At 45.0% G+C, this 26,200-nt stretch overlaps 1 protein-coding gene across 2 annotated transcripts in view; it reads right to left on the bottom strand.

The window, feature by feature from the left end:
* Positions 1–533: 533 nt before the first annotated feature.
* The window catches only part of SNN (stannin), an 80,474-nt gene continuing 54,807 nt past the window's right edge, over positions 534–26,200 (bottom strand). For both annotated transcript variants that reach the window (XM_063934303.1, XM_063934302.1), the window contains exon 2: positions 534–4,390. In XM_063934303.1, coding sequence (XP_063790373.1) covers positions 4,062–4,325 — 264 coding nt within the window. In that variant the 5' untranslated portion in view covers positions 4,326–4,390 and the 3' untranslated portion in view covers positions 534–4,061. The remainder of the gene's footprint in view (positions 4,391–26,200) is intronic.

Here is a 26,200-nt window from a genome sequence, read left to right as displayed (position 1 = left end):
TCAAGCATTTCACATGACTACTTCTATAGAAGAGTATGTTACTAACAATGGGGGTAATTCCAAGTTGATCACAGCAGAATTTTTTTTAGCAGTAGGGCAAAACCATGTGCACTGCAGGGGGTGGGGGGGCAGATATAACATTTGCAGAGAGAGTTAGATTTGGGTGGGTTATTTTGTTTCTGTGCAGGGTAAATACTGGCTGCTTTATTTTTACACTGCAATTTAGATTGCAGATTGAACTCACCACACCCAAATCTATCTCTCTCTGCACATGTTATATCTGCCTCCCCTGCAGTGCACATGGTTTTGGCCAACTGCTAAAAAATTTCCTGCTGCGATCAACTTGGAATTACCCCCAATGTCAGGAGTATTAGCTGCTGCAGTGGTTCACTTAACAAAGGACCTGCTGTTGCGTATTCTTTTGATAAGAAAGTTGACAATTGTATTTTAAAATCAGTAGTTGCCTGCATTTAGTTTTACTTGAAAGCTGCAATAATTCAGGTTATATCTACAAAAAAAATAAAATTAGAAAATGTATTAAGTCTCTTAGGTTTTATTTAGCATTCAAATGTAACATTTGTCTTCTACTACAGCCAGAGAGGAAACGAAAAAAGCTAATTTCAAATTTGAAATAAGTGAAAAATCATTGCATTCAATATGATGTACAATAAGTAGTCCATCGAAAGCTAGTTTGATATTTGCAATAAATCTGGCAATTTAAATTTGACAGTTAATACCCCAAAACAGTTATTATAAATGTACTACCATTATTTCTCTGCCACTGCTAGTTGTTGTCCTGCTCTGATCACACTATGGGGGTCATTCCGACCCGATCGCAGCAGTGCGATCAAGTCAGGTGTGCGCACGAGACGTTGGGCCGAGCTACGACGCTGGAAACAAAGAAACCGGTCGCAGCGGCGACTGCAAGAAGATTGACAGAAGGAAGGTGTTCCGGAGCATCACCTGTCCATTGGCGGCCGTTTTCGGGGAGTGGTAAGGAAAACGCAGGAGTTTCTAGGAGAACGGAGGGGGGATGTCTGACGTCAAAGCCGGCTCCAGCATCGCAGAGATCGTCACACAGGGTATGTCCAGGGCTGCTCTTATTTTTTATAACTAGGGTTAGTAAGATATATGCACGGATGAGTAACTGCTTACTTCACCATTATCCAGGCAATAAGGATAATTGCAAATGATTCAGGGGGATTTTCATCATATGTCTGTGTAAGCTACTTAAGTGTGATTGACATTTTGTAAACTAAATTACCCGATTAATAGAATACATATCTCTTATAAAAACATTTAAAAGAACATTTCATTAAAGTTAGAAGATTGCAGGATGTTATGTTTTACTCTAAAAGCCCAAGAGAGGAAGCAAATTCAAAACCAAATTAAAGAATGCCAGAGGCTTGTGTTCCATAAATCACTTCAACACAATGGGCTATATTTACAAAAGCCACTACTTCTCAGTAAGGTTTCAGGTGAAACTCTAAAGCAGCACTACCATTAAGTGTAAAGCATGCATGGTTTTCGATGTAATGTTAATGCCGCTTTCAGTTTTAACCTGAAAGCTGCCAAGAGCCGACGGCTTGCAAAAGCCACGGCTTCGTAAATATATTTCCACTTAATTTTTTATTAATTTTTTTTAAAACTACTTCCATCATAATTCTATTTACCATAAATAAGTATAAAAACTGGTTGTCTCAATTTAAAATTAGTAAATTCATGAACATTGTTATTGCGTTATACTGTATACCAACACATTAATTGGTCATATTCCATGATTAATGTTTTGGTATCCTTAAGGCCGGCAGTTCTCAACCTCAACCATCTTGAACCCCAAACAGGTCATGTTTTCAGGATTTGTCTGTGGATATAGGTGATATAATTACTGAAACAAAAAGAACGAACTCACCCGTTCATTATAGAAATCCACAAAACATGACCTGTTGGGAGATACTGGAGGACCCAGAGTTGAGAAGCACTCATTTAGGCTATGTACTCACAACTGTTAAAATGATACATTTAAGGGCAAATAAACAGAAAAAAAAAAAAAAAAAAGAATTGTACCAAATGAGACCATATAATACATGTGCGGTCACTAGCATCTAAGCTGCATTGTGATGCTTCATTTTGAACTTTTCTTGTTCTCAGATGCGCAACAACGCAGATGTGGGTACTAGAGGGGGAGGCGCTACACACTTTTCTAATTATCATGTGCCTAGCTCCCAGCAACCAAGCCTATATACCCCAGCGTAAGCTCCAGTGTCCCCTAGTGGATGAAAGAAAATGTATCTAGAAATGTAGAGTATTGGGGGATGGGGGGGAAGGGGGTATGCAATTAGCTACAGGAATCTCTGAACTATTGATTTTGCCTCCCTGCCTATTGAATGGAGGCCATTTTCACCCATTGTTTTAGGGAAAATTTCACCAGTGTCTTTTCACCTTTTTGTGTGAAAAGGCATTGGCAAAAAATGCCTCAAACGGCCCGTGTTTTCACCAGAACAGGTGAGAAAACATGTGGATTCACCAATCCATATGTTTTTCGCTCCTGTTGAATTTTTAGCCTAACTGAAAAACGGCCCCGCTATTGAATAGGGCAAATCCCTGTTTACCCTAAAAATAGCGAAAAGTCCAGTTTTTCGGCTAGGCTAAAAGAACGGACCTAATTGCATACCCCCCTGCCCTATGTGGTTAAAAAACGCCAGTGAGTATGTAGCCTTGAAGTCAAGCCTACTATTACCCCTATTCCATTGCTGAAAAATAACCTGGGTCCAGTGACCTGGGAATCCGACCAAGGTCGGACCCAGGTAAGGCTGCAGTGAAAACAGTGACCCAGGTCATCCAACCCAGGTCCTGCTAAAAGCTTATGGACAGCCACTTCACCGACATTTGGAGAGGATGTCATTTAAGTGCTGGCAGAGGGAAGACCCGCAACTAACCCGAGTCCAGCCTGCGGTATGAACAGGGTTTCAAGCCCACTGTCACATGGCTTGAAATTATATTTCCCATGTCATACCCAGGTTTTTAGTGGAAAAGGGGTATATGTGAAAATTTTACACAGCACTGATAGACAATATTAGCTCATAACATAAAATGTCTGCCTGCAGTGGGAACTGATATAGTGGGTACACTTGGAATACAGGTTACTTAACATAATTTGGCATTAAGTCTAACAAGAAGGTCATCTGGTACCAAAATAACCAAATTCAACCCAACTTTAGACCAGTTTTCACAAAAAAGTGAATTTAATGTTGCATTCTGCAGAATGCAACATTACCTTACAATGATTGTAATTAAAACAAACAGATAACACAGTACTGTGGTTTGTATAAAAGAAAACCACCTTATTATGCGTCTACATTATTCATTTATACAATAACTTAACACAATGAGAACATACAAATGTCAGTTTTGTAGTGAATATCTAAAATGCTGATTTCATTATTAGAAAAAATAAAATTGTGTAACTGCTCATCTGCCGCTTCCTCTCAGGGAGCCTCCTGGTCACTCACTCGTAAGGCATGTTCCCGATCACTGGCTCCCTACGGTGATCCACCAGGATCGGCAGCGTCACTGCAGTTGTAAAGCTTAATTTAACAAGCCATGTCATTTTCCACCTTTCACTTGCTACAGGAAAAAGGAGATGGAAACGTAGTGTTAAATGACACTAGCAAACATTGAAATTACAAATATAATAAAATCCATCTGTGATTAGACGTTGTTGCAGAGAAAAATCTTGTAGTTCCTTTGTTGAATTACTTTTGCCGTCCTATAAAGACAAATTTAGAGGGATGCTTAAACAACGCAAGCACATTATACTGGTTACGGGATCAGTATGTTCACATTCCGGGGAAGAGGTCCCTTTACGGTGGATGAAGCACATTCAAGTAACACATGGTATGAAAATAGAGGATTGTAGGAAAGAGTACTGCACATGCAGAGTTAGCCATAGAAGGGCCGCCATCGAGAGAATTCGCCTTCCGGCCGGCCAGGACATGAGTCTATTTTCACAGTAGTAGTTCTGCTTTCTTGTAACATCTCGGCTGGATCGACGCAGAGACTTAGCTATGACTCTCCGTGCCATTAGGGGTTAACTTGGTTTTCTTTTCCACTCGGGGTCCTTTGGCAGAATATTGAACCAAAAGAAAAGGCTCTTTGGTCTCTCCTTCCCCAACAATACTCTCCTCATCTTCTGATTGGCTGATCTTTTGCAAGCGAAGATAACACCAGCAACCTAGAATTAAGGCACCGAGGGCTGCTATGGCAATAAGGATAACAATTACTGTGACTACCCCTGTGGTGGGGTTATGGTCCATTATAGACATGGCTGGGACTGGTGTTCAGTGGATGAAATCTAATCTAGTCTTCAAGCCTTGCTTCAGTTGGGAAACTGCATAAATATAAAAATAAAAATATAATCATACATGGGTGCTTCGATTTCAGGCTAAATAACAATAAACCATCCTACATTCAACAATATTTTTCATAATATAAAGCATTTATATAATGGAACATTGAGAAGTGGATTTAAAGGTCTACAGTTTATAACAGTGTTACATTTTTATAGAGCCTTCTACCTCCAAGTGCTCAGATATAGAATATCAATCCATTATAAGATTTCAACATTCACTTAATCCCTTGATATAATGGCATCAGAATCAAATAGTGTTATTGCAGTTTATTCATTATTCTGCAAAAACTAAAAATAAAACCAGATTAATATGCAGTTTTGTGCGGCGCCACAGCTACTCCCTCTCCTGGGTGTCCATGACACCCATGAAGGGGGAATAGAAACTGTGGCAAGCCCGCATGGGGCTTTGTTGTGCTCGCCCCCCTGTTGACATTCTGGCAGTCGGGATTCCAGCGTCAGGATTTTGACTGCCAGGATTTCAGCTGCTGGGATCCCGTACCCAACCCCTCTGAATGTATCGCAGCCTCCCCCATCAGCAGCTGCAGTATAGACCAACTGCAGAGGACACTAATGTGCTTCCTAATACTCTGCCCAGAGAACAAAGGGAAATACAGTCTACGTATACAAAGCTTTATTGTCCATGTATTTCTATAAATGTACACAAGCATTCCACACAGGAAAAGGATATTCTCACTGCAGGTTTCCATTTATAAAATGAGTACAGACGCCAATTAATGGCTGATAAAATGTAATCTAAAGCATTAGCAGAGCAGTAACTCCGAGTGACTGAATTAAAATGAGAACCAGTAAACCATTTGCCAGACTGATATAAAAGCATTGCTCGATAACAATCTAAAGCACGGTTACACAGCAAAGGACTGCAGCCTTTTATGTTGTCAGATATACAGAGTATAAAGCTTTGAGAAAGCTGCGGTGAAAGCAATGAAAAGCATTCCCTCCATAGATGGGTTAATGTGGATGCAGCTTTCACATGGCTCAACAACTACTGCTGCATTTTCACAAAGCAATTAGATTCAGTCTTGGCATGACAGGACTAATCACCAGTGGTCAGGGGTCAGTGTATTCACAAGCCACAGGGAAGGGAACAAAAAAAAAAAAAAGATTATTATTTGACACAGAGGGACAGTGCTTCAGTTCAGAAAAATCTCCCAAAGTGAGCGCCAATGTGTACGGATATCAGCCATGCACAATGTTTCATCATCATTTATTTGTAAGGTCCCAGAAAGCTTCTGAGAACCAGCTAGTGGGTATAACAAATCATACATAAAAGCATACCTCCCAACATGACCCTCTCCAGGAGGGACACAATGCTCTGCTCCTGGACTTTGTCTTAATATATGATTGCTGGCACCTGTTTTGAACAGGTTAATGGATATGAAAGGTGTTTCAGCACAGGTGATAGCAATCATATATTAAGAGGGAAGTCCAGGAGCAGAGTATTCTGTCCCTCCTGGAAAGGGTCATGTTAGGAGGTATGATAAAAGACAGCTCCTGTGAGGATTAGATTGTTCCCCCACCATGTCCGTATAATTTGTGGAAAATTCTGTCCTATTTATTTATTTCCTACATGCCCACTCATGTCACATGCAATAGCCTCATGCACTAACCCTGTTCAACCACACATATGCCATATGCTATAACTGTGCCCCTAAAACCATATGTGCCACATACACCATATACTTGAGGATAAAAACAAATTCCCAATTGGATGCTGCCACACTCCATCTGTTTTACTCTGAGGATTATGTGCAACAGCATTGCCACAGGGCATAAGGTGCGTTTTACATTTGTCCTGGCATTGTAGTGCCAAACAACCAACCTGGAAACAAGCATTAGCTGTTATTAGTAAGGTTTCTACTCTAATCCACTTAAACCTCTTCCCTTAACCTATTAGCCATTTAGTTAATGCTGCAAAATCCCAAACAACCGCCTTTGGGTACAGAAACCCAGTGTTCAGTAAACTGTATCCTAGATGTAAGCATTACAATAAACAAAAACCCAAGAGAGAACATATGTCATTATGTCTGGCTCCAGCGGATGGACTTCCTGAACACCCTGCAGGGTCTTTACAGATTATGATCATATTTCCTTTTAGGACACTCATGGTGTTGCTGAAGTCATAAAAGTCACCTTGTACTTTCTATTAGGTACAAAACCATATGATACTGTTGTATGGAACCATATTGAGTTAAGGTGGGTACACACTGGTAGATATATCTGCCGATCAATTGATCGGCAGATATATCTATGGATGGATCGGGCAGTGTGTTGAGTATACACACTGCCCGATCCGTCGGGGACTGACGTCATGAACTGGGCGGCCATGTACACACGCCCGCCCAGTTCAGCTGTCAATCACCGCCGCCTGCCGCAGCATGTGTACGGGTGGTCGGCTGATTGGCTGTACACGCACAGCGACGCGCCAATATATCGGTAGATATATTGGTCGGCTGTGCAGCGGGGCCGTCGCGATACGTCTGTGAACAACGGAGTTCACAGACGTATCGGCCGTACACACTGGTCGACGGACCCGCGATATATCGGCCGTTCAAGAGAACGGCCTATATATCAGCCAGCGTGTACCCACCTTTAGTCTGACAATTTGGCTGTGTTTGGACATCTGAATCGTAAGTAAACAGAATGGTGTGAAAGATTTCCAGTGGAAAAAGGACAATGTTCTTAAAAATAATAATAATACGGATGCATTGGTGCACTAATCATATTCCAGGGCCCAGGTGACATATGAAGGCCTAACCTGTACTAATGGCTCTGATTCTCCTGCTCCAGAAAGACCTTTCCTATGAACTTACACCCTTTATGTTCTGGACTCCTCACTTATAAGTAATCTTGAATTCAGATATGCTCTGTCACTTTCTAAAATACAGGTTGAGTATCTCATATCCAAATATTCCGAAATACGTATACAAACTTTGTTTAATACACAAAGTTATTAAAAATATTGTATAAAATGACCTTCAGGCTGTGTGTATTAGGTGTATATTAAACATAAATGCATTCTGTGCTTAGACTTGGGTCCCATCGCCATGATATCTCATTATGGTATGCAATTATTCCAAAATACGGAAAAATCCGATACCCAAAATACGTCTGGTCCCAAGCATTTTGGATAAGGGAGACTCAACCTGTTGTCTGCTTATCTGAAAACCCTTTCCCTACACTGCTGGGCCCTACACAGGATGAATGAAGTACATTAGTGGATTGCTCTGCTAGATCTGAACCACGTAAATGATCTGAATTCTTGGTGGGTTTAGCAGATATAAACAGCTGCATGTAAATGATATATTCCAGGAACAGCGGCTCCTGCGCAGGCGATCCTTACAAGAACTTTGCTCCTTATAGCATCAGTTGTGAGGGTTTAGTCTTTGTAGATGAATAGTTATCAGACAAAATACTATAACAATATCTCTTTAATCAATTGGGCAAATGAATGCCCAGTATGCATGAGCCTAGTAAGTATGGTCATACAGCATATACTGCTGCGGAGTGCGGTGCTGTATGGCTCATGCCCAACCAACTGCTACACACATGTATGGTCTATGGAAAATTCCAGCCCTGGGTGACTGGGCCTCAGCTGCTCTCAGCCACCTCCCTAACAAGTGACAAAACAGCAATCTTCTACACGAATCAGCCCTGGCAATTAGTCACATCCTGGTGAAGCGAGAGCCATGCTCAAATGCCGTTTTTGGATTGATAAATCTGTAGGATTGCTCAAAGCATCTCGGACAATCTTAGCTACTACAAGTAGGGGCAGAGAAGGGTTAACTAATTTATCTCCACTATGGTCTGCAGGGCAGCTTTACCAAGATACTGATGTGTGTATGGATGAATACTTAAGGTCCATACACACAGAGATAAATCTGAACGATTTTGACTATATAGTCAAAATCACTCAGAAAGTTAGTGCATATCGCACTAACAGCAAGACAGCCTCGGGCATCACCCCTGGCCCTTGGGTGCCTGGTGGGGGGTGAACCCTTGATTTAAGGAGTCCCCACTCCCCCAGGAAACCCCGGCCAGGGATGACTAGTTGGGTGGGTAATGCCACGGCCACAGGGACCAGTATAAATGTGTCTCATGGCTGTGGTATTCTCTCTCTAGCTAGTGGAGCCTGGTGCTGGTTTCAAAAATACGCGGGACCCCTACGTCTTTTGTCCCCCATATTTTTGGAACCAGGACCGGACCAAGAGCCCGGTGCTGGTTGTCTAAATACGGGGGAACCCTATGCATTTTTTCCTCTGTATTTAAACAGCCAGGACCAGCTCAAAGAGCCCGAGGCTGGTTATGCTTAGGAGGGGTGACCCCAAGCAATTTAAAAACAAACTTTTAAATATTTAAATTTAAATACTGTACACAATGAAGCCCTGCACAGATCTCCCTGATCCAGGCAGGCTTCATTGTGTAAAGTCCGGCAGTGTTTTACTATTCACTCCCGTAAAACACTGTCGGCAATACGAATTACACAGACATCGGTGAATTCGAATTGGAAAAAAAACAAAAAAAAAAAAACAGGGTAGTTTAGTAAATTACCGTGTTTTTTTTCTCAAAATATATAATGTGTATCTGGCACTGTTGGGGGCATACAATGTGTATCTGGCACTGTTGGGGGCATACAATGTGCATCTGGCACTGCACTGCTGGGGACATGTGTGTATCTGCCACTGGTGGGAGCATATAATGTGTATCTAGCACTACTGGGGGTGTATGTGTATCTGGCACTGCACACTATACTGAGACATGTGTAAAGTACACTACTGTGGGCGTTATGTGTAAGGCTGCTAATTGTGTGTGTAGAGGGGTGTGAAAATATATCTATAGTCTGATAATATAAAGTTGCGAGGCCACGTCCACTTTTCCAGGAGCGCGCGCTCCATGGGTGTTGGGGGGTGGGGAGGATTTTCAAATTTTCTCGCTCAGGGTGCTAGTAGGCATTGAGACAGCCCTGTGCTGTGGGGATTCCAGCGTCAGTATTACCTGAATGCATACCTTCAGTATGGGTGTGGGTGTGTGTGCGTGTGCGTGTATATTATATATATATATATATATATATATATATATATATATTTTTTTTTTCAAAATGGTCCACACCGCCGGGTAGTGTGTGTGCGTGGCGGGGGGCAGATGTGTTTTTTTAACCACTGCATTTCTGAAATTTATCATGAGAATGAGTGCCTGTGGAGAGTGAAGAGCGCGGACTATTCCAACAGGACCAAGAAGAATCAAGCCTTTCAACAGTTGATCGAGTACCGTAGAGGCCAAAACAGTTCTACGGACATTGCACAACATATAAAAAAAACATATAAAAAATAGGGACTGAGACTTAACTAGCGCTTCTTATTCTTGCTGATGCTTATTCACAGGTTTCCATCATTCGTATTTGTAGTGTCATGAAAATAAATAAATATAAAGTGCATATAGTGAAACACCGTTTTAATAGCATACATATATGACACACATTTATTTATAAAATATAAAAGGTCAGGTATTGTGCAAATCTCTGCAAGCAGCAAGGAAAGACAAACTAATTACCAGATCATTCAGAACTGTTTTTAGGCAGTTCTGAAAGCGCATGGGAGATGGTACAGGGATTTCCGGATAATCCCATTATACATGGATCTTACTGGATACTGGTCCTTAAGTCCGTCCTCAGGCTTGTCAGAAGGTAACCGTATACCAGCTGCTATAAGTATTGCGCACGAACTGTTCTCAAAAATTTTTTAGTATCAAGTTCTACGGACATTGCTTGGGTGAAGAAGATTGCTAATTTCTGAACAGTCTTCATAAAGGAGCACAAGAAGGTGGAAGATTCACAACGATCCGGAGCCGGGACAGATTAGGTCTATAAGTGGCGCTGTGGTACTATGACCTCTTCAAGTTGACTTTGGAGCAGGAGCCGTGGACAAGGTCACTAGGAAGCCTGGATCCAGAATCTCCAATCCTCGTGGAAGAGGCGGCCCAGGAGAGTCTGGATCTGGTAAGTACACACACATTTGTATTGTATTGTTCGGACAAACTTTTAACTTGGATTTAATTTGCAGTTTTTCAATACTTTTGAAGGATCTTACCCAGGAGCTGGAGGTGGAGCAGTCGACTCCGGAATCTGCAGAGGTTGTCGTGTCTGAGGAATCTGCAGCACCTCAGCCACGTCCTCCCAAACAACGGAGGACATCCAGGAGGGTCACCTCTGCCGCCTCCAGCTCGCAGCAGTTATTTTACACATGCTGAGGAGGTTCTGAATATGCCACCGGATTATGAGCAAACCTTTGCCAATTTCACTGCGGCGGAGATGAGGCAGATGACTGAGGATCAATAGAGGATCCACAAAACACTGGTCGATGAGATAGTAACATCTGCCAGGCGTCATCTCTAAAATGTTCCCCCATCCACATCACCATCCCATGCAGTATGCGCCGGGAAATCCTTATCAGATGTCTTATTTTCCGGCGGGACCTACACAGCCCAGCACACCGCCCAGTGGCATGTACTCAGACATGCCACCTTCACAGGGCTTGGTCCTGGGCGACCCTCGTTTTTTTAATTTATAATTTATTTTTTTAGTCAGTGTAAAAATCTGTTGTTGACCTTTTCCTACACTGTTGCTCCAAGTGAACTATACTGAGGTCAATAGTTCCGCAGTGTTGGTTTTAGGACCTCAATGTCCCGGACTTTTGATGTTCGTTGTGATGAGACCACTCCTTGTGCGCCTTCAAGAGACTGTTCGAAAACGTGCACTATTTCTTCTTCACCTGGTGCATGTTCGCAGCACTGTGTTAGCCTCTATGGACTGTTGTGAGAATTATGCCCGATTCTTCTAATGTTCTGTTGGGATAGTACGCGCAAAAAAGGCACTTATTCTCATGATACAGGCAATGAAGCCTGCCCGGAATTGGCTGTATACTGTGATATTTTCTAATTTATAAAGTTTTTTAAAAGCAACAAATTGTCTTGTGTATTTTTTCCAATTCAGTATGGGTGATTTATATTGTAACTTTTTAAAAGATGATATTTCTTTAAACAGCACATGACCAGTCTTCAGGTAACCATCACATTCAGTGATTGCAAAAATGCACTATAGTGCGTATTTTACCCAGTTTTGTGGACTGGGGACCCACATCGCCAAAATGGGTGGGTCCCCATAACGCGTTCCGCTGTCATCAATCACTGAGTGTTCTTGTGGTGGGAGGGGGCAGCCAGCCGCTGAGTGTTACTGCAGCAAGAGGGGCGAGCCGGGCTCAGTGTTACCACGACAGAAGGGGGGAGCCAGGGAGCTGGGTGTTCCCATGGTGGCACGAGGGGGGAGCAACGTAAAGCTCATTGTTCAGGCTTGCCAAAGAAAAGCGCACTAGCAATGTGATGAGTTCAAGTAGGTAAACCTAACTAGAACTAACCACAGAGCATATAATGCACTGAGTTATAATGGCTGACACTATTTATTACTACAATACTGACACTCCCCCACTGTGTAATATCACCCTATTTTAGTGACACTCCCCACCCTATCAAAACTTCCTATGTGCACAGATAGTGACACTCTCCCACCCTGTACAATCAACCTATTACAGCCACCCTGTAAAATCATCCTACATATGACACTCCCTCACTCATCCCCTTATTTAAATGAGATAGCCAAAATCTCTTGCACACTAATACCCCTTTCACACAGACCAAAATTTCCCGTGTTATTGCACATGAACGCGCATCAACCCGGGAATTTTCTCAGTGTGAACGGGAGCCGGGTCAATGCGCCCCGGCTCCCGTTCGCTCTCTATGTAAAAGGCGGCGCTTGGAGATCATGTGATCTCTTGCGCCGTCACCGCTGACGTCAGCAACCTGGCAATATGCCGGGCTGCTGACTGCGGTATGCAAGGTGTCTTACTTGGGAATGTCCCTGCACGATCCCGTATTCCCGGGTAAGACCCTGCATTTTTCTGTGTGAAAGGGGTATAACAGATACAGACACTAGGAAAACAATTGGCAACAATAATGTCTTCATGGGGTGTAGATTTTCTCAACACTTTGCACTGCTTCATGAATAGACCCCTTAGAACTGTCACTGGCTCTTGGTAAACTGTCAATACGATTACCCCAGTGTGTAGTTAATGGTAAAGTGCCCCAAGCTTTCATAAAAGTGTACCTCCTTCCTTGAAGTTACTTATTTCTAGTGCATGTGTGCAACTGGTTCATGTCAGAAAATGGGGTATCTGTGCGTAGGAGAAAGATTTGCTTTAAGTCTCATCAGGCAGTGGGGGAGATGTACTAAGCCTTGAAAAGTGATACATTTTGTGGTGATAAAGTACCAGCCAATCAGCTTCAAACTGCCAGGTCATAGGCTGGGTTTGAAAAATGACAGGAGCAGATTGGCCGGTACTTTATCACCGCGATGTATCACTTTTCAAGGCTAAGGGGAATATTCAATTAGCCCCGGTGAAACATCAGGTGCGAAAAACTGATGTTTGAGATTTTTCCCGATGTTTCACCAATTTGTGAGGGGGGTTTTGGGGTTGTTGTTTTTTTTTGTTTTTTTTACAGGCTATCCTGATAGGGCCTTTTCATTTTTACAGGCAATCTTTCTCCCGAAAACACACAGGTTCAGTGAAACCTGTGTAATTTCGTGAGACACAGCTCGGTTTTCGCTTGAAAACAGGGCTGTTTCCGGGGATTTGGTTTCACCTGCTTGAGGCAGGTGAAACAAAATCCCCGAGTAGACAGCGTGAGCTGCAGTGTCCGAAGCTCGCTGCAGCAGCAGGCTGGGTCTGCACTGAGGGTGCCGCAGCCCAGGAGCTTCCCCCAGTGGGGAAGCCAGAGCAGCGCAGCAGCTCCCTCTTCCCTGACCCTGGCGGCGATCATGGGACCGGGGAGCTGGAAGACAGCGCTGCACCAGCAGCGGTCAGGAGCCAGTACACAGAGCAGCATCAGAAGCCCCGATAAGCCGCCGCTCATAACGGGGCTAACAGGATAGCAAACATTAATACCAACAGGAGAGAGCAGCATGTGAACTTTACATGTAACAGCAACACACAAAGAAATATACGTTATGGTAAGAACTTACCGTTGATAACGTGATTTCTCTTATGTCCACAGGTATCCACAGGATAACATTGAGATATGCCGGAGCGACAGCGGAAATGGCACCAAACGGTCACGAGCTTTCTGGCCTCCCAGGATGCATCGGGGCTTCACCATATAATCCCGCCCACTGACTCAGTCATATCAGTTCTTTCCACAGCAATTAGGCAGGAGCATCAGGTAGAAACCTATTCAGGCGATAAGAACACACATGCACACCCTTCCATGCAAGAGGGAAGAGGTTTAGTGATTGTTAAGATCCTCAAATCAGGTGCGTCAGGGTGGGACCCCTGTGGACATAAGAGAAATCACGTTATCAACGGTAAGTTCTTACCATAACGTATATTTCTCTGGCTGGGTCCACAGGATAACATTGGGATTCCCAAAGCCAATTTTAGTGGTGGGGACGCTCCTGATTACACAGGAGAACCTTTCGCCCGAATTCTGCGTCATGAGAGGCAAAAGTATCAAAGGCATAATGTCTGATGAATGTGTTTATGGAAGACCATGTGGCTGCCTTACAAATCTGTTCTGCTGAACCACCATGTTGTGCTGCCCATGAGGACCTACCTTACGTGTAGAGTGAGCAGAGACATTAGCCGGTGTAGGGAGATCTGCACGAGAATAAGCTTCTGATATTACCATTCGGAGCCATCTTGCCAGCGTCTGTTTACTAGCAGGCCATCCTCTTCTATGAAATCTGTAGAGGATGGAGAGAATCTGTTTTTCTGATGGCACTAGTACGATCTATGTAGATTCTTAATGCTCGGACCACGTCCAGCGACGCTTCTCCCGCAGAAAGTCCCGATACCTGAAAAGCTGGGACTACAATCTCTTCGTTAAGGTGAAACTTTGGAACCACCTTCGGAAGATAACCAGATCTAGTTCCGAGAACTGCTTTATCTGGAAAAAAACTTAGGAAAGGAGACTTACACGACAGTGCTCCTAAATCTGATACTCTTTTAGCGGAGGCCATTGCCAGTAGAAAGAGTACTTTAGCCGTTAACCATTTAAGATCTGCTCTCTTAAGTGGTTCAAACAGAGGTCCCTGAAGGAATTTAAGAACTAGATTCAAATCCCAGGGAGCTGCAGGAGGAACAAATGGAGGTTGAATGTGTACAACTCCCTGAAAGAAAAGTACGTACATCCTGTAAGTCAGCAATCTTTCGCTGAAACCATACAGTTAATGCCGATACTTGAACTCTCAAGGAAGCTACTTTCAAACCCTTATCCAATCCTGCTTGAAGGAAATCCAAAATCCTGGATACTTTAAAAGATCTTGGATTCAAACTTTTTTTCACTACACCAATGAATATAGGCTTGCCATATTCGATGATAAATACGAGCTGAAGAAGGCTTTCTTGCTCTAAGCATAGATTGAATTACTTGTTTTGAAAATCCTCTAGCTTCTAGGATAGAGGTTTCAACAGCCACGCCGTCAACGAGAGACGATCCAGATGGCTGTGACCACAAGGACCCTGCATTAGCAGATCTGGACGTTGAGGGAGCAGTATCGGTGCTTCCACGGACATCCTTAGTAGATCTGTGTACCAATGCCTTCTTGGCCAAGCTGGAGCTATTAGAATTATGGCTCCCTTTGCTTGCTTTATTTTCCTCACTACTCTGGGTAACAGAGAGATTGGAGGGAACATATATGCCAGATGAAATTTCCATTTCACTGACAGTGCGTCTACAAGGACCACTCCGGGATCCTTTGTTCTTGATCCGTACCTCGGAACTTTGTTGTTTAGACGAGATGCCATGAGGTCTATCTCTGGTAGACCCCATCTGTTCACTATAGTCTGAAACACTTCTGGGTGTAATGCCCATTCGGTTTCCTGAATGGTGTGTCGACTGAGAAAATCCGCTTCCCAGTTCAGTACACCTGGAACAAACACTGCTGACAATGCTGGAAGATGGTGTTCTGCCCACCTTAGTATGGGAGTTACTTCCTCCATCAATCTTTTGCTGTGAGTTCCTCCTGATGATTGAGGTACGCTACTGCTGTTGCATTGTCTGAGCGAATCTGGACTCGTCTTTGCAGACTGTACTTTGCCTGAACTAGTCATATTAATGGCCTTTATTTCCAACAGATTTATTGGCAGGCGACTTTCCCTTACGGTCCATTTTCCCTGGAACCAAAGGCTTTCGAGTACCGCTCCCCAGCCTTGAAGACTGGCATCTGTTGTCAGGACTTGCCATTCTTTTATCCAAAAGGGTCTCCCCTTGTTTAAATGGTCTGTCTGTAGCCACCACGCTAGAGACCTTTTTACGTTTAGCAGAAACTTTATCATCTGCTTTTTTATTGTCTGATGATTTTCGTTCCATTTGGACAGAATAAGGTGCTGTAGTGGTCTGGAGTGGAATTGCGCATATTCCACCATGTCGAAGGTTGACACCATCAAACCCAACAGTCAAATTGCTGCATGGACTGACATTGTCTGAGTGTGCAACGCCTCCTGAGTCATGACCTGCACCTTGACTATCTTTTTCTCTGGTAAGAAAACTCTGTAGACCTGAATCCAATATGGACCCCAGATGAACCATCCGCAGTGACGGATTCAGAGACGACTTTTCCCAATTTATGAGCCACCCGTGTCTTTGTAGACAAACTACTGTCTGTTGAAGATGGCTCAAAAGTAACTGCTGCGAATGTGCTAGGATTAACAGGTTGTCGAGGTATGGAAATATTCTTATCCCCTGCTCGCAGAGATAAGCTGCCATCACCACCATAATTTTGGTAAACACCCTGGGTGCTGTTGCTAGCCCGAAGGGCAAGGCTTGGAACTGAAAATGTTGCTGTAGGATGGCAAACCTGAGGTAAAATTGATGAGACCTTGCTATAGGCACATGTAGGTAAGCATCCTGTATATCCAGAGATACCATGTAATCTCCCGGTTCCATAGCCAACACTATGGAGTGTAATGTCTCCATGTGGAACCTTGGAATCCAAATGTATTTGTTTAACATTTTGAGATTGAGAATTGGTCGGAATGATCCATTTGGCTTCTGAATCAAAAATAAATTGGAGTAAAAACCCTGTCCCCTTTGTGATGGGGGTACTGGGATAATCACACCCGACTGAAGCAATTTTTGGACTGCTTCTTGCAGGGTATTGGCCTTCGACTCTATACGAGACAGGCTGGTGCAAAAAAATCTTTGAGGAGGCTGTCTCCTGAATGGGAACCCATACCCGCGAGATACCACCTTCTGCACCCAAGCATCTGTCGTCGACTGTTGCCATATGTGTGCAAAATGAAGGAGTCAGCCCCAAACAATGGAATCCTCCAGGCGGAGGCCCGTCTCTTCAGGCTGATGGTTTCTGTTCAGGCTTGGAAGCTGGCTTTCTACTAGCCCATTGCTTGCTACCCCTGGCTGATCTATTGAACTGGGGTTGCTTAGACTCCTCTTTAGCTTTCGCCTTGCCTTGCCATCGAAATGGCCGAAACTTTGAACCCCTAGTCTTAGGGTTATAACTAGCCGGAAATCTGACCTTTTGGATTCAGCTTCCGATTCTAGAATATCAGACAATTGTTTCCCAAACAATATATTATCATTGAAAGGCAATGCTTCCAATTCTTTCTTGGATTCAGCATCTGCTTTCCAAGTGCGTAGCCAAACTGCTCTACGAGTGGCTACTGTCAAGGCTGATGCTTTAGAAGCAATTGTACCCATATCAATTGCTGCTTCTTCCAAATATTGGGCAGCTTGTCTTAAACGGCCCAGATGATACTCCTGCTCCCTATTAAGAGAGGAGAGGCCATTCTCTAGTTCCTCCATCCATTCTACCATTGCCTTTGCCATCCAGGCTGACGCCATAGCAGGCCTTACCACTGCTGAGAGAGAAAATATATTTTTCAAGAAGCTATCTACCCTTCTGTCTGTGACATCATTTAGTGAGGTAGATGACAATGGTAAAGCAGATTTATGCACGAGTCGCAGTACATGTGCATCTACTTTCGGAGGAACTTCTCTTTTTGAACAATCCGCAGCTGGAAATGGATAATAAGAATCCCATTTTTTCTGAATATTATAATTTTTACTGGGCGTCGCCCAGGATTCTTCCATCATTTCCGTCAGCTCCTCTGACGCTGGGAATTTAGTCTTAACTGTTTTTGTTCATTTAAACACAGGTGCTTTAGATTTTGACACTGTTTTGGCTGTTTCCTCCAAAGAGAGAATAGCCTTCATTGCATCAATAAGTTCAGCTACATCCTGAGCTGAAACTCTGCGATTGATCATCATACAGAGTATTTGAATATACTGTATCATCTGTTGTATCATCTTGTGTAGTCTGCAACATAGACGTATCTGTCTTACCTGTACCTTGGTTACTTGTAGAAGCTACTGGAACCAAACCATAGGAAGGGAGCTGCATGTATGGGTTAATAGTGTAACCTATTCCCTGGGGTGGCACTGCCGGAGTTAATCTGTCCGCAATTGAAGACAAAGTCTGTGCGAACATACTCCATGGTGGCTCTGCTGGCTGTTGAACCAATTCCTGCTTTTTACTTTGCTGAAAAGCAAAACAGTTCGCACATAACCCCTCATAAGTGACCAACTGGCCTATACCAATTAACACTGTTTTACAAGATAAACATGTTAAGGATGTAGGAGTGCCTGATAAATTCTCCTAGTCACTTTTGCCGCTCACAGACATGGTAATATTCTGTTTATGACTACACAATTTGTGACTGAAAATCACCTATATATAAATATATAGAAGTGAGATCAATCTGACCACAACCGTGCACCTGAATTGAGGTTCAGAACAGACCTGACAACTTATAAAAAAGTCAGCACACATACTAGCAGTCAGACACATGTTAAAACATTAGACATTGTCATATGAGAATACAATCACCATTATATAACTTACAAGTAAGTGGGACAATTGTATTTCTGTTTTTAACTGTTTTTTTTTTTTTCAAACATAACATGCAGAAACAGTAATATACAGGTCTCATATGCAATATGTACCAAAATTAACAATTCATACTAACAAGTGGAGAGAATTTTAGTACTGTATAACCCTTCCTCCATAGAGCGGGATACAGGGAGACTCACCACACTTCCATATCCATCAAATACGCTCGTAAGACGCTGAGTGGATTCAGACGCTACTGGTGTACACTGCCGTTCTGATAACTGATGAAAGACACGGACGCTCACTAACGGATACGGACGCTCAGTGAATGCCACATGTATGCAGACGCTAAAGCCTGCGACTCGGTCCGGCAATTTCTAGTGTACACAACCGCAGCGTCTAAGCTGCGACAGAGTACCTCGTGGTAGCGTCTGAGACGGAAGTGAGGTCATTCAGTTCATGGACGGGACATGCGCAGGAAACTGGTCATGAACTTGGAGGAGGGGCGGCCAGGAGAGCATCTAATTCCCCCTGTTGACTTAAACTCTAAGGATCGCGGCCTCAACCTAGTCCTGGTGCCTATGATCCCTAAAGCATAGCGCTGTCGCACCTAAGAGTGGTCGGCGCAACAACACACTGTTTGTAGTCTCCTCCGGAACCTCTAGTAAGAGGAAATCCATTGACTTACCTTCTCCCCATGCTCCGGCCACAGCCTGGATACGTCTGCTGGACCTGCTAGAATCATCCGACACAGACGCCCGTCAAGACAGCACTATACCGTGAAGGTAAGCGTTGCTGCGACCCGGTGGAGAGTTGTTGGAGCGACTCTTTCTAATATGCGTTTAAGACGCTGTTAAGAAAAGTCACTCAAAAAAAACATAGTAAGACTATAAAAATAAAAATAATTAAAAGCTTCAGGCTGCTATTAACAGCAGCCCAGTGACCATGGTCCGGCTCCTGCCGCACCAAACAAAAAATAAGATTTTACTCACCGGTAAATCTATTTCTCGTAGTCCGTAGTGGATGCTGGGAACTCCGTAAGGACCATGGGGAATAGACGGGCTCCGCAGGAGACTGGGCACTCTAAAAGAAAGATTAGGTACTATCTGGTGTGCACTGGCTCCTCCCACTATGACCCTCCTCCAGACCTCAGTTAGGATACTGTGCCCGTTAGAGCTGACACAATAAGGAAGGATTTTGAATCCCGGGTAAGACTCATACCAGCCACACCAATCACACCGTATAACTCGTAATACTATACCCAGTTAACAGTATGAAATATAACTGAGCCTCTCAACAGATGGCTCAACAATAACCCTTTAGTTAGGCAATAACTATATACAAGTATTGCAGACAATCCGCACTTGGGATGGGCGCCCAGCATCCACTACGGACTACGAGAAATAGATTTACCGGTGAGTAAAATCTTATTTTCTCTGACGTCCTAGTGGATGCTGGGAACTCCTTAAGAACCATGGGGATTATACCAAAGCTCCCAAACGGGCGGGAGAGTGCGGATGACTCTGCAGCACCGAATGAGAGAACTCCAGGTCCTCCTCAGCCAGGGTATCAAATTTGTAGAATTTAGCAAACGTGTTTGCCCCTGACCAAGTTGCAGCTCGGCAAAGTTGTAAAGCCGAGAACCCTCGGGCAGCCGCCCAAGATGAGCCCACCTTCCTCGTGGAATGGGCTTTCACTGATTTAGGATGCGGCAATACAGCCGCAGAATGCGCCAGCTGAATTGTGCTACAAATCCAGCGAGCAATAGTCTGCTTAGAAGCAGGAGCACCTATTTTGTTGGGTGCATACAGGATAAAAAGCGAGTCAGTTTTCCTGACTCCAGCCGTCCTGGAAACATACATTTTCAAGGCCCTGACTACGTCCAGTAACTTGGAATCCTCCAAGTCCCTAGTAGCCGCAGGCACTACAATAGGTTGGTTCAAGTGAAAAGCTGATACCACCTTAGGGAGAAACTGGGGACGAGTCCTCAATTCTGCCCTATCCATATGGAAAATCAGATAAGGGCTTTTACATGACAAAGCCGCCAATTCTGACACACGCCTGGCCGAAGCCAAGGCCAATAACATGACCACTTTCCACGTGAGATATTTCAGATCCACAGTCTCAAGTGGCTCAAACCAATGTGATTTTAGGAAACTCAACACCACGTTGAGATCCCAAGGTGCCACAGGAGGCACAAAAGGGGGCTGAATATGTATCACTCCCTTTACAAATGTCTGAACTTCAGGCAGTGAAGCCAGTTCTTTCTGGAAGAAAATAGACAGAGCCGAAATCTGGACCTTAATGGAACCCAATTTTAGGCCCATAGTCACTCCCGACTGTAGGAAGTGCAGAAAACGACCCAGCTGAAATTCCTCTGTTGGGGCCTTCCTGGCCTCACCACGCAACATATTTTCGCCAACTACGGTGATAATGGTTTGCGGTTACATCTTTCCTGGCTTTTATCAGCGTAGGAATGACTTCTTCCGGAATGCCCTTTTCCTTTAGGATCTGGAATTCAACCGCCATGTCGTCAAACGCAGCCGCGGTAAGTCTTGGAACAGACAGGGCCCCTGCTGTAGCAGATCCTGTCTGAGCGGTAGAGGTCATGGGTCCTCTGATATCATTTCTTGAAGTTCTGGGTACCAAGCTCTTCTTGGCCAATCCGGAACCACGAGTATCTTTCTTACTCCTCGCCTTCTTATTATTCTCAGTACCTTTGGTATGAGAGGCAGAGGAGGGAACACATAAACCGACTGGTACACCCACGGTGTCACTAGAGCGTCCACAGCTATTGCCTGAGGGTCCCTTGACCTGGCGCAATATCACTTTAGCTTTTTGTTGAGGCGGGACACCATCATGTCCACCTGTGGCCTTTCCCAACGGTTTACCAACAGTTGGAAGACTTCTGGATGAAGTCCCCACTCTCCCGGGTGTAGGTCGTGTCTGCTGAGGAAGTCTGCTTCCCAGTTGTCCACTCCCGGAATGAACACTGCTGACAGTGCTAAGACGTGATTTTCCGCCCGTCGGAGAATCCTTGTGGCTTCTGCCATCGCCATCCTGCTTCTTGTGCCGCCCTGTCGGTTTACATGGGCGACTGCCGTGATGTTGTCTGATTGGATCAGTATCGGCTGGTTTTGAAGCAGGGGCCTTGCCTGACTTAGGGCATTGTAAATGGCCCTCAGTTCCAGAATATTTATGTGTAGGGACGACTTCTGACTTGACCAAAGTCCTTGGAAATTTCTTCCCTGTGTGACTGCCCCCCAGCCTCGAAGGCTGGCATCCGTGGTCACCAGGACCCAGTCCTGTATGCCGAATCTGCGGCCCTCTAGAAGATGAGCACTCTGCAGCCACCACAGCAGAGACACCCTGGTCCTTGGAGACAGGGTTATCAGCCGATGCATCTGAAGATGCGATCCCGACCACTTGTCCAAGAGGTCCCACTGAAAGGTTCTTGCATGGAACCTGCCGAATGGGATTGCTTCGTATGAAGCAACCATTTTTCCCAGGACTCGTGTGCAGTGATGCACCGATACCTGTTTTGGTTTCAGGAGGTCTCTGACTAGAGATGACAGCTCCTTGGCTTTCTCCTGCGGGAGAAACTTTTTTCTGTTCTGTGTCCAGAACCATCCCCAGGAACAGTAGGCGTGTGGAAGGAACCAGCTGTGACTTTGGAATGTTTAGAATCCATCCGTGCTGTTGTAGCACTTCCCGAGATAGTGCTACTCCGACCAACAACTGCTCCTTGGACCTCGCCTTTATAAGGAGATCGTCCAAGTACGGGATAATTAAAACTCCCTTTTTTTTTGAAGGAGTATCATCATTTCTGCCATTACCTTGGTAAACACCCTCGGTGCCGTGGACAGTCCAAACGGCAGTGTCTGGGATTGGTAATGGCAATCCTGTACCACAAATCTGAGGTACTCCTGGTGAGGATGGTAAATGGGGACATGCAGGTAAGCATCCTTGATGTCCAGGGATACCATGTAATCCCCCTCGTCCAGGCTTGCAATAACCGCCCTGAGCGATTCCATCTTGAACTTGAATTTTTTATGTATGTGTTCAAGGATTTCAAATTTAAAATGGGTCTCACCGAACCGTCCGGTTTCGGTACCACAAACAGTGTGGAATAGTAACCCCCTCCTTGTTGAAGTAGGGGCACCTTGACTATCACCTGCTGGGAATACAGCTTGTGAATTGCCTCTAGCACAGCCTCCCTGCCCGAGGGAGTTGCCGGCAAGGCAGATTTGAGGAAACGGCGGGGGGGGGGGGGGGGGAAGACGCCTCGAATTCCAGCTTGTACCCCTGAGATACTACTTGAAGGAACCAGGGATCCACTGTGAGCGAGCCCACTTTTTTTTTTTTTTTGAGGCGGCCCCCAACCGTACCTGGCTACGCCTGTGGAGCCCCCGCGTCATGCGGTGGACTCAGAGGAAGCGGGGGAAGAATTTTGATTCTGGGAACTGGCTGACTGGTGCAGCTTTTTCCCTCTTCCCTTGTCTCTGTGCAGAAAGGAAGCGCCTTTGACCCGCTTGCTTTTCTGAAGCCGAAAGGACTGTACCTGATAATACAGTGCTTTCTTAGGCTGTGAGGAAACCTGAGGTAAAAAAATGTTTTCTTCCCAGCTGTTGCTGTGGATACGAGGTCCCAGAGACCATCCCCAAACAATTCCTCACCCTTATATGCGCCTTTTAAAATCAGAATCACCTGTCCAGTGTCGGGTCTCTAATACCCTCCTGACAGAATGGACATTACATTAATTCTGGATGCCAGCCGGCAAAATATCCCTCTGTGCATCCCTCATATATAAGACAACGTCTTTAATATGCTCTTTTGTTAGCAAACTAGTATCCCTGTTTGACAGGGTCACAGACCACGCTGTAGCAGTCCTATCTGCAGGTCTCAGTCTAGTACCTGAGTGTGTAAATACAGACTTCAGGATAGCCTCCTGCTTTTTATCAACAGGTACCTTCAAAGTGGCCGTATCCTAAGACAGCAGTGCCACCTTTTTTGACAAACGTGTGAGCGCCTTATCCACCCTAGGGGATATCTCCCAGCGTAACTTATCCTCTGGCGGGAAAGGGTACGCCATCAGTAACTTTTTAGAAATTACCAGTTTCTTATCGGGGGAACCCACGCTTTTTCACACACTTCATTCACTCATCTGATGGGGGAACAAAACACTACCTGCTTTTTCTCCCCAAACATAAAACCCTTTTTTTTAGTGGTACTTGGGTTAATGTCAGAAATGTGTAACATTTTTTATTGCCGGGATCAAGTCACGGATGTTCCTAGTGGATTGTGTATATGTCTCGACCTCGTCGACACTGGAGTCAGACTCCGTGTCGACATCTGTGTCTGCCATCTGAGGGAGCGGGCGTTTTTGAGCCCCTGATGGCCTTTGAGACGCCTGGGCAGGCGCGGGCTGAAAAGCCGGCTGTCCCATAGCTGTTACGTCATCCAGCCTTTTATGTAAGGAGTTGACACGGTCGGTTAATACCTTCCACCTATCCATCCACTCTGGTGTCGGCCCCACAGGGGGCGACATCACATTTATCGGCATCTGCTCCGTCACCACATAAGCCTCCTCATCAACATGTCGACACAGCCGTACCGACACCGCACACACACAGGGAATGCTCTGAGGACAGGACCCCACAAAGCCCTTTGGGGAGACAGAGAGAGAGTATGCCAGCACACACCAGAGCGCTATATAATGTGGGGATTAACACTATAACTGAGTGAATTTTCCCCAATAGCTGCTTGTATATACAATATTGCGCCTAAATTTTGTGCCCCCCCCTCTTTTTAACCCTTTGAGCCTGAAAACTACAGGGGAGAGCCTGGGGAGCTGTCTTCCAGCTGCACTGTGAAGAGAAAATGGCGCCAGTGTACTGAGGGAGATAGCTCCGCCCCTTTTTCGCGGACTTTTCTCCCGCTTTTTTATGGATTCTGGCAGGGGTATTTATCACATATATAGCCTCTGGGGCTATATATTGTGATTATTTTGCCAGCCAAGGTGTTTATATTGCCCTCAGGGCGCGGGCGCCCCCCCCCCCCCCCCCCCAGCGCCCTGCACCCATCAGTGACCGGAGTGTGAGGTGTGCATGAGGAGCAATGGCGCACAGCTGCAGTGCTGTGCGCTACCTTGGTGAAGACTGAAGTCTTCTGCCGCCGATTTTCCGGACCATCTTCTTGCTTCTGGCTCTGTAAGGGGGACGGCGGCGCGGCTCCGGGAACGAACACCAAGGACGGGTCCTGCGGTCGATCCCTCAGGTAGGTTCGCTTCTTCTCCCCTTAGTCCCTCGATGCAGTGAGCCTGTTGCCAGCAGGTCTCACTGTAAAATAAAAAAACTAAAATAAACTTTCTTTCTAGGAGCTCAGGAGAGCCCCTAGTGTGCATCCAGCTCGGCCGGGCACAGAAATCTAACTGAGGTCTGGAGGAGGGTCATAGTGGGAGGAGCCAGTGCACACCAGATAGTACCTAATCTTTCTTTTAGAGTGCCCAGTCTCCTGCGGAGCCCGTCTATTCCCCATGGTCCTTACGGAGTTCCCAGCATCCACTATGACGTCAGAGAAAACTGATTTGACCGAGTCAGTGGGCGGGATTATATGGTGAAGCCCCGATGCACCCTGGGAGGCCAGAAAACTTGTGACCGTTTGGTGCCATTTCCGCTGTCACTCCAACATATCCCAATGTTATCCTGTGGATAACCTGTGGACCCAGCCATAGAAATATCTATTTACACATCTATGTCGGCTGTGCCGTATCAGGATATACACCTTCTCATATATATTTAGAACTGTTCGTGTTACAGCATTTCCCCTGCTACTCTCCTCCACTTTCCAGAAGAAAAACTTCAGCACACTTATCTGGCTTCTAGGCTAGATGAAGTAACACATTCTATAGTTTTGTTTTTGAATTCTGTGGGGGGAGATGCATCAAACCCTCTAAAAAGGTACATATGGAGGAGTTGCCCATAGCAACCAGATACTAGCTTTCAATGATGAAGAACACTCTATAGAAATGACAGCTAGGAGCACCATCTCCAGCTGTTTTCCTTAGAAGGGCTGATACATGTCCCCACCTATATGAAAGAAGCAGGAGCCATCTGTAAGTTATTAAGCATGCACGCACACACACTTACCTTGTCGCGTCCTTTTCATTTCATAGAGCAGCGGTTCATAAACTTTTTTTTTAATCATGGCGCCCTAGAATATCAGAATTTTTTTCACATCACCCACGGCCAAAAGTTTTTTTATTGAGAAATCTTGAAAAACATTTTTTAATTAAGTAGATTGTTTTTATATGTCATCCTTAAGGTCCGTACACATTAGACGATGTCGCTCTATGAGCGACGTCGTCTAAGGTTTCCCCTCCCGGGCCGGCCGGCGCGCCGACTGTACAGTCTGAGCGATATGACCGCTCATATCGCTCAGTGACGTCACGCCTCCGCCAGCCGTGCATGCAGGTCCTGGGCGACAGTCCAGACCCTGCATGCATGCACTGCCGACAGCTACAATCGTTACCGACCCGCGCATTGGTCGTCACTGGTGGCATACACACTTGCCGATAAAATGAGCGACGTCGCTCAGGGAGGGGGAAAATGAGCGACATCTCATTTTATCGGCAAGTGTGTATGGGCCTTTAGGTTCAGTTATGTAGTGAGAAACAAGATTTGCTTCTGTTTGTCCACATGTTTTATGATTGGGAGCCATGGCACACAGTTTGAGAATCCCTGTCACATAGCTTTTGATTTGACAGATGTTGTTACCCAAGGAGACTGATAGAGGGTAGATGAGAGGGAAGCTGGTCC

The sequence above is a fragment of the Pseudophryne corroboree genome, chromosome 7, assembly GCF_028390025.1.
Source record: "Pseudophryne corroboree isolate aPseCor3 chromosome 7, aPseCor3.hap2, whole genome shotgun sequence".
Lineage (NCBI taxonomy): Eukaryota > Metazoa > Chordata > Amphibia > Anura > Myobatrachidae > Pseudophryne > Pseudophryne corroboree.
This window is presented reverse-complemented; position numbering and strand designations above follow the sequence as displayed.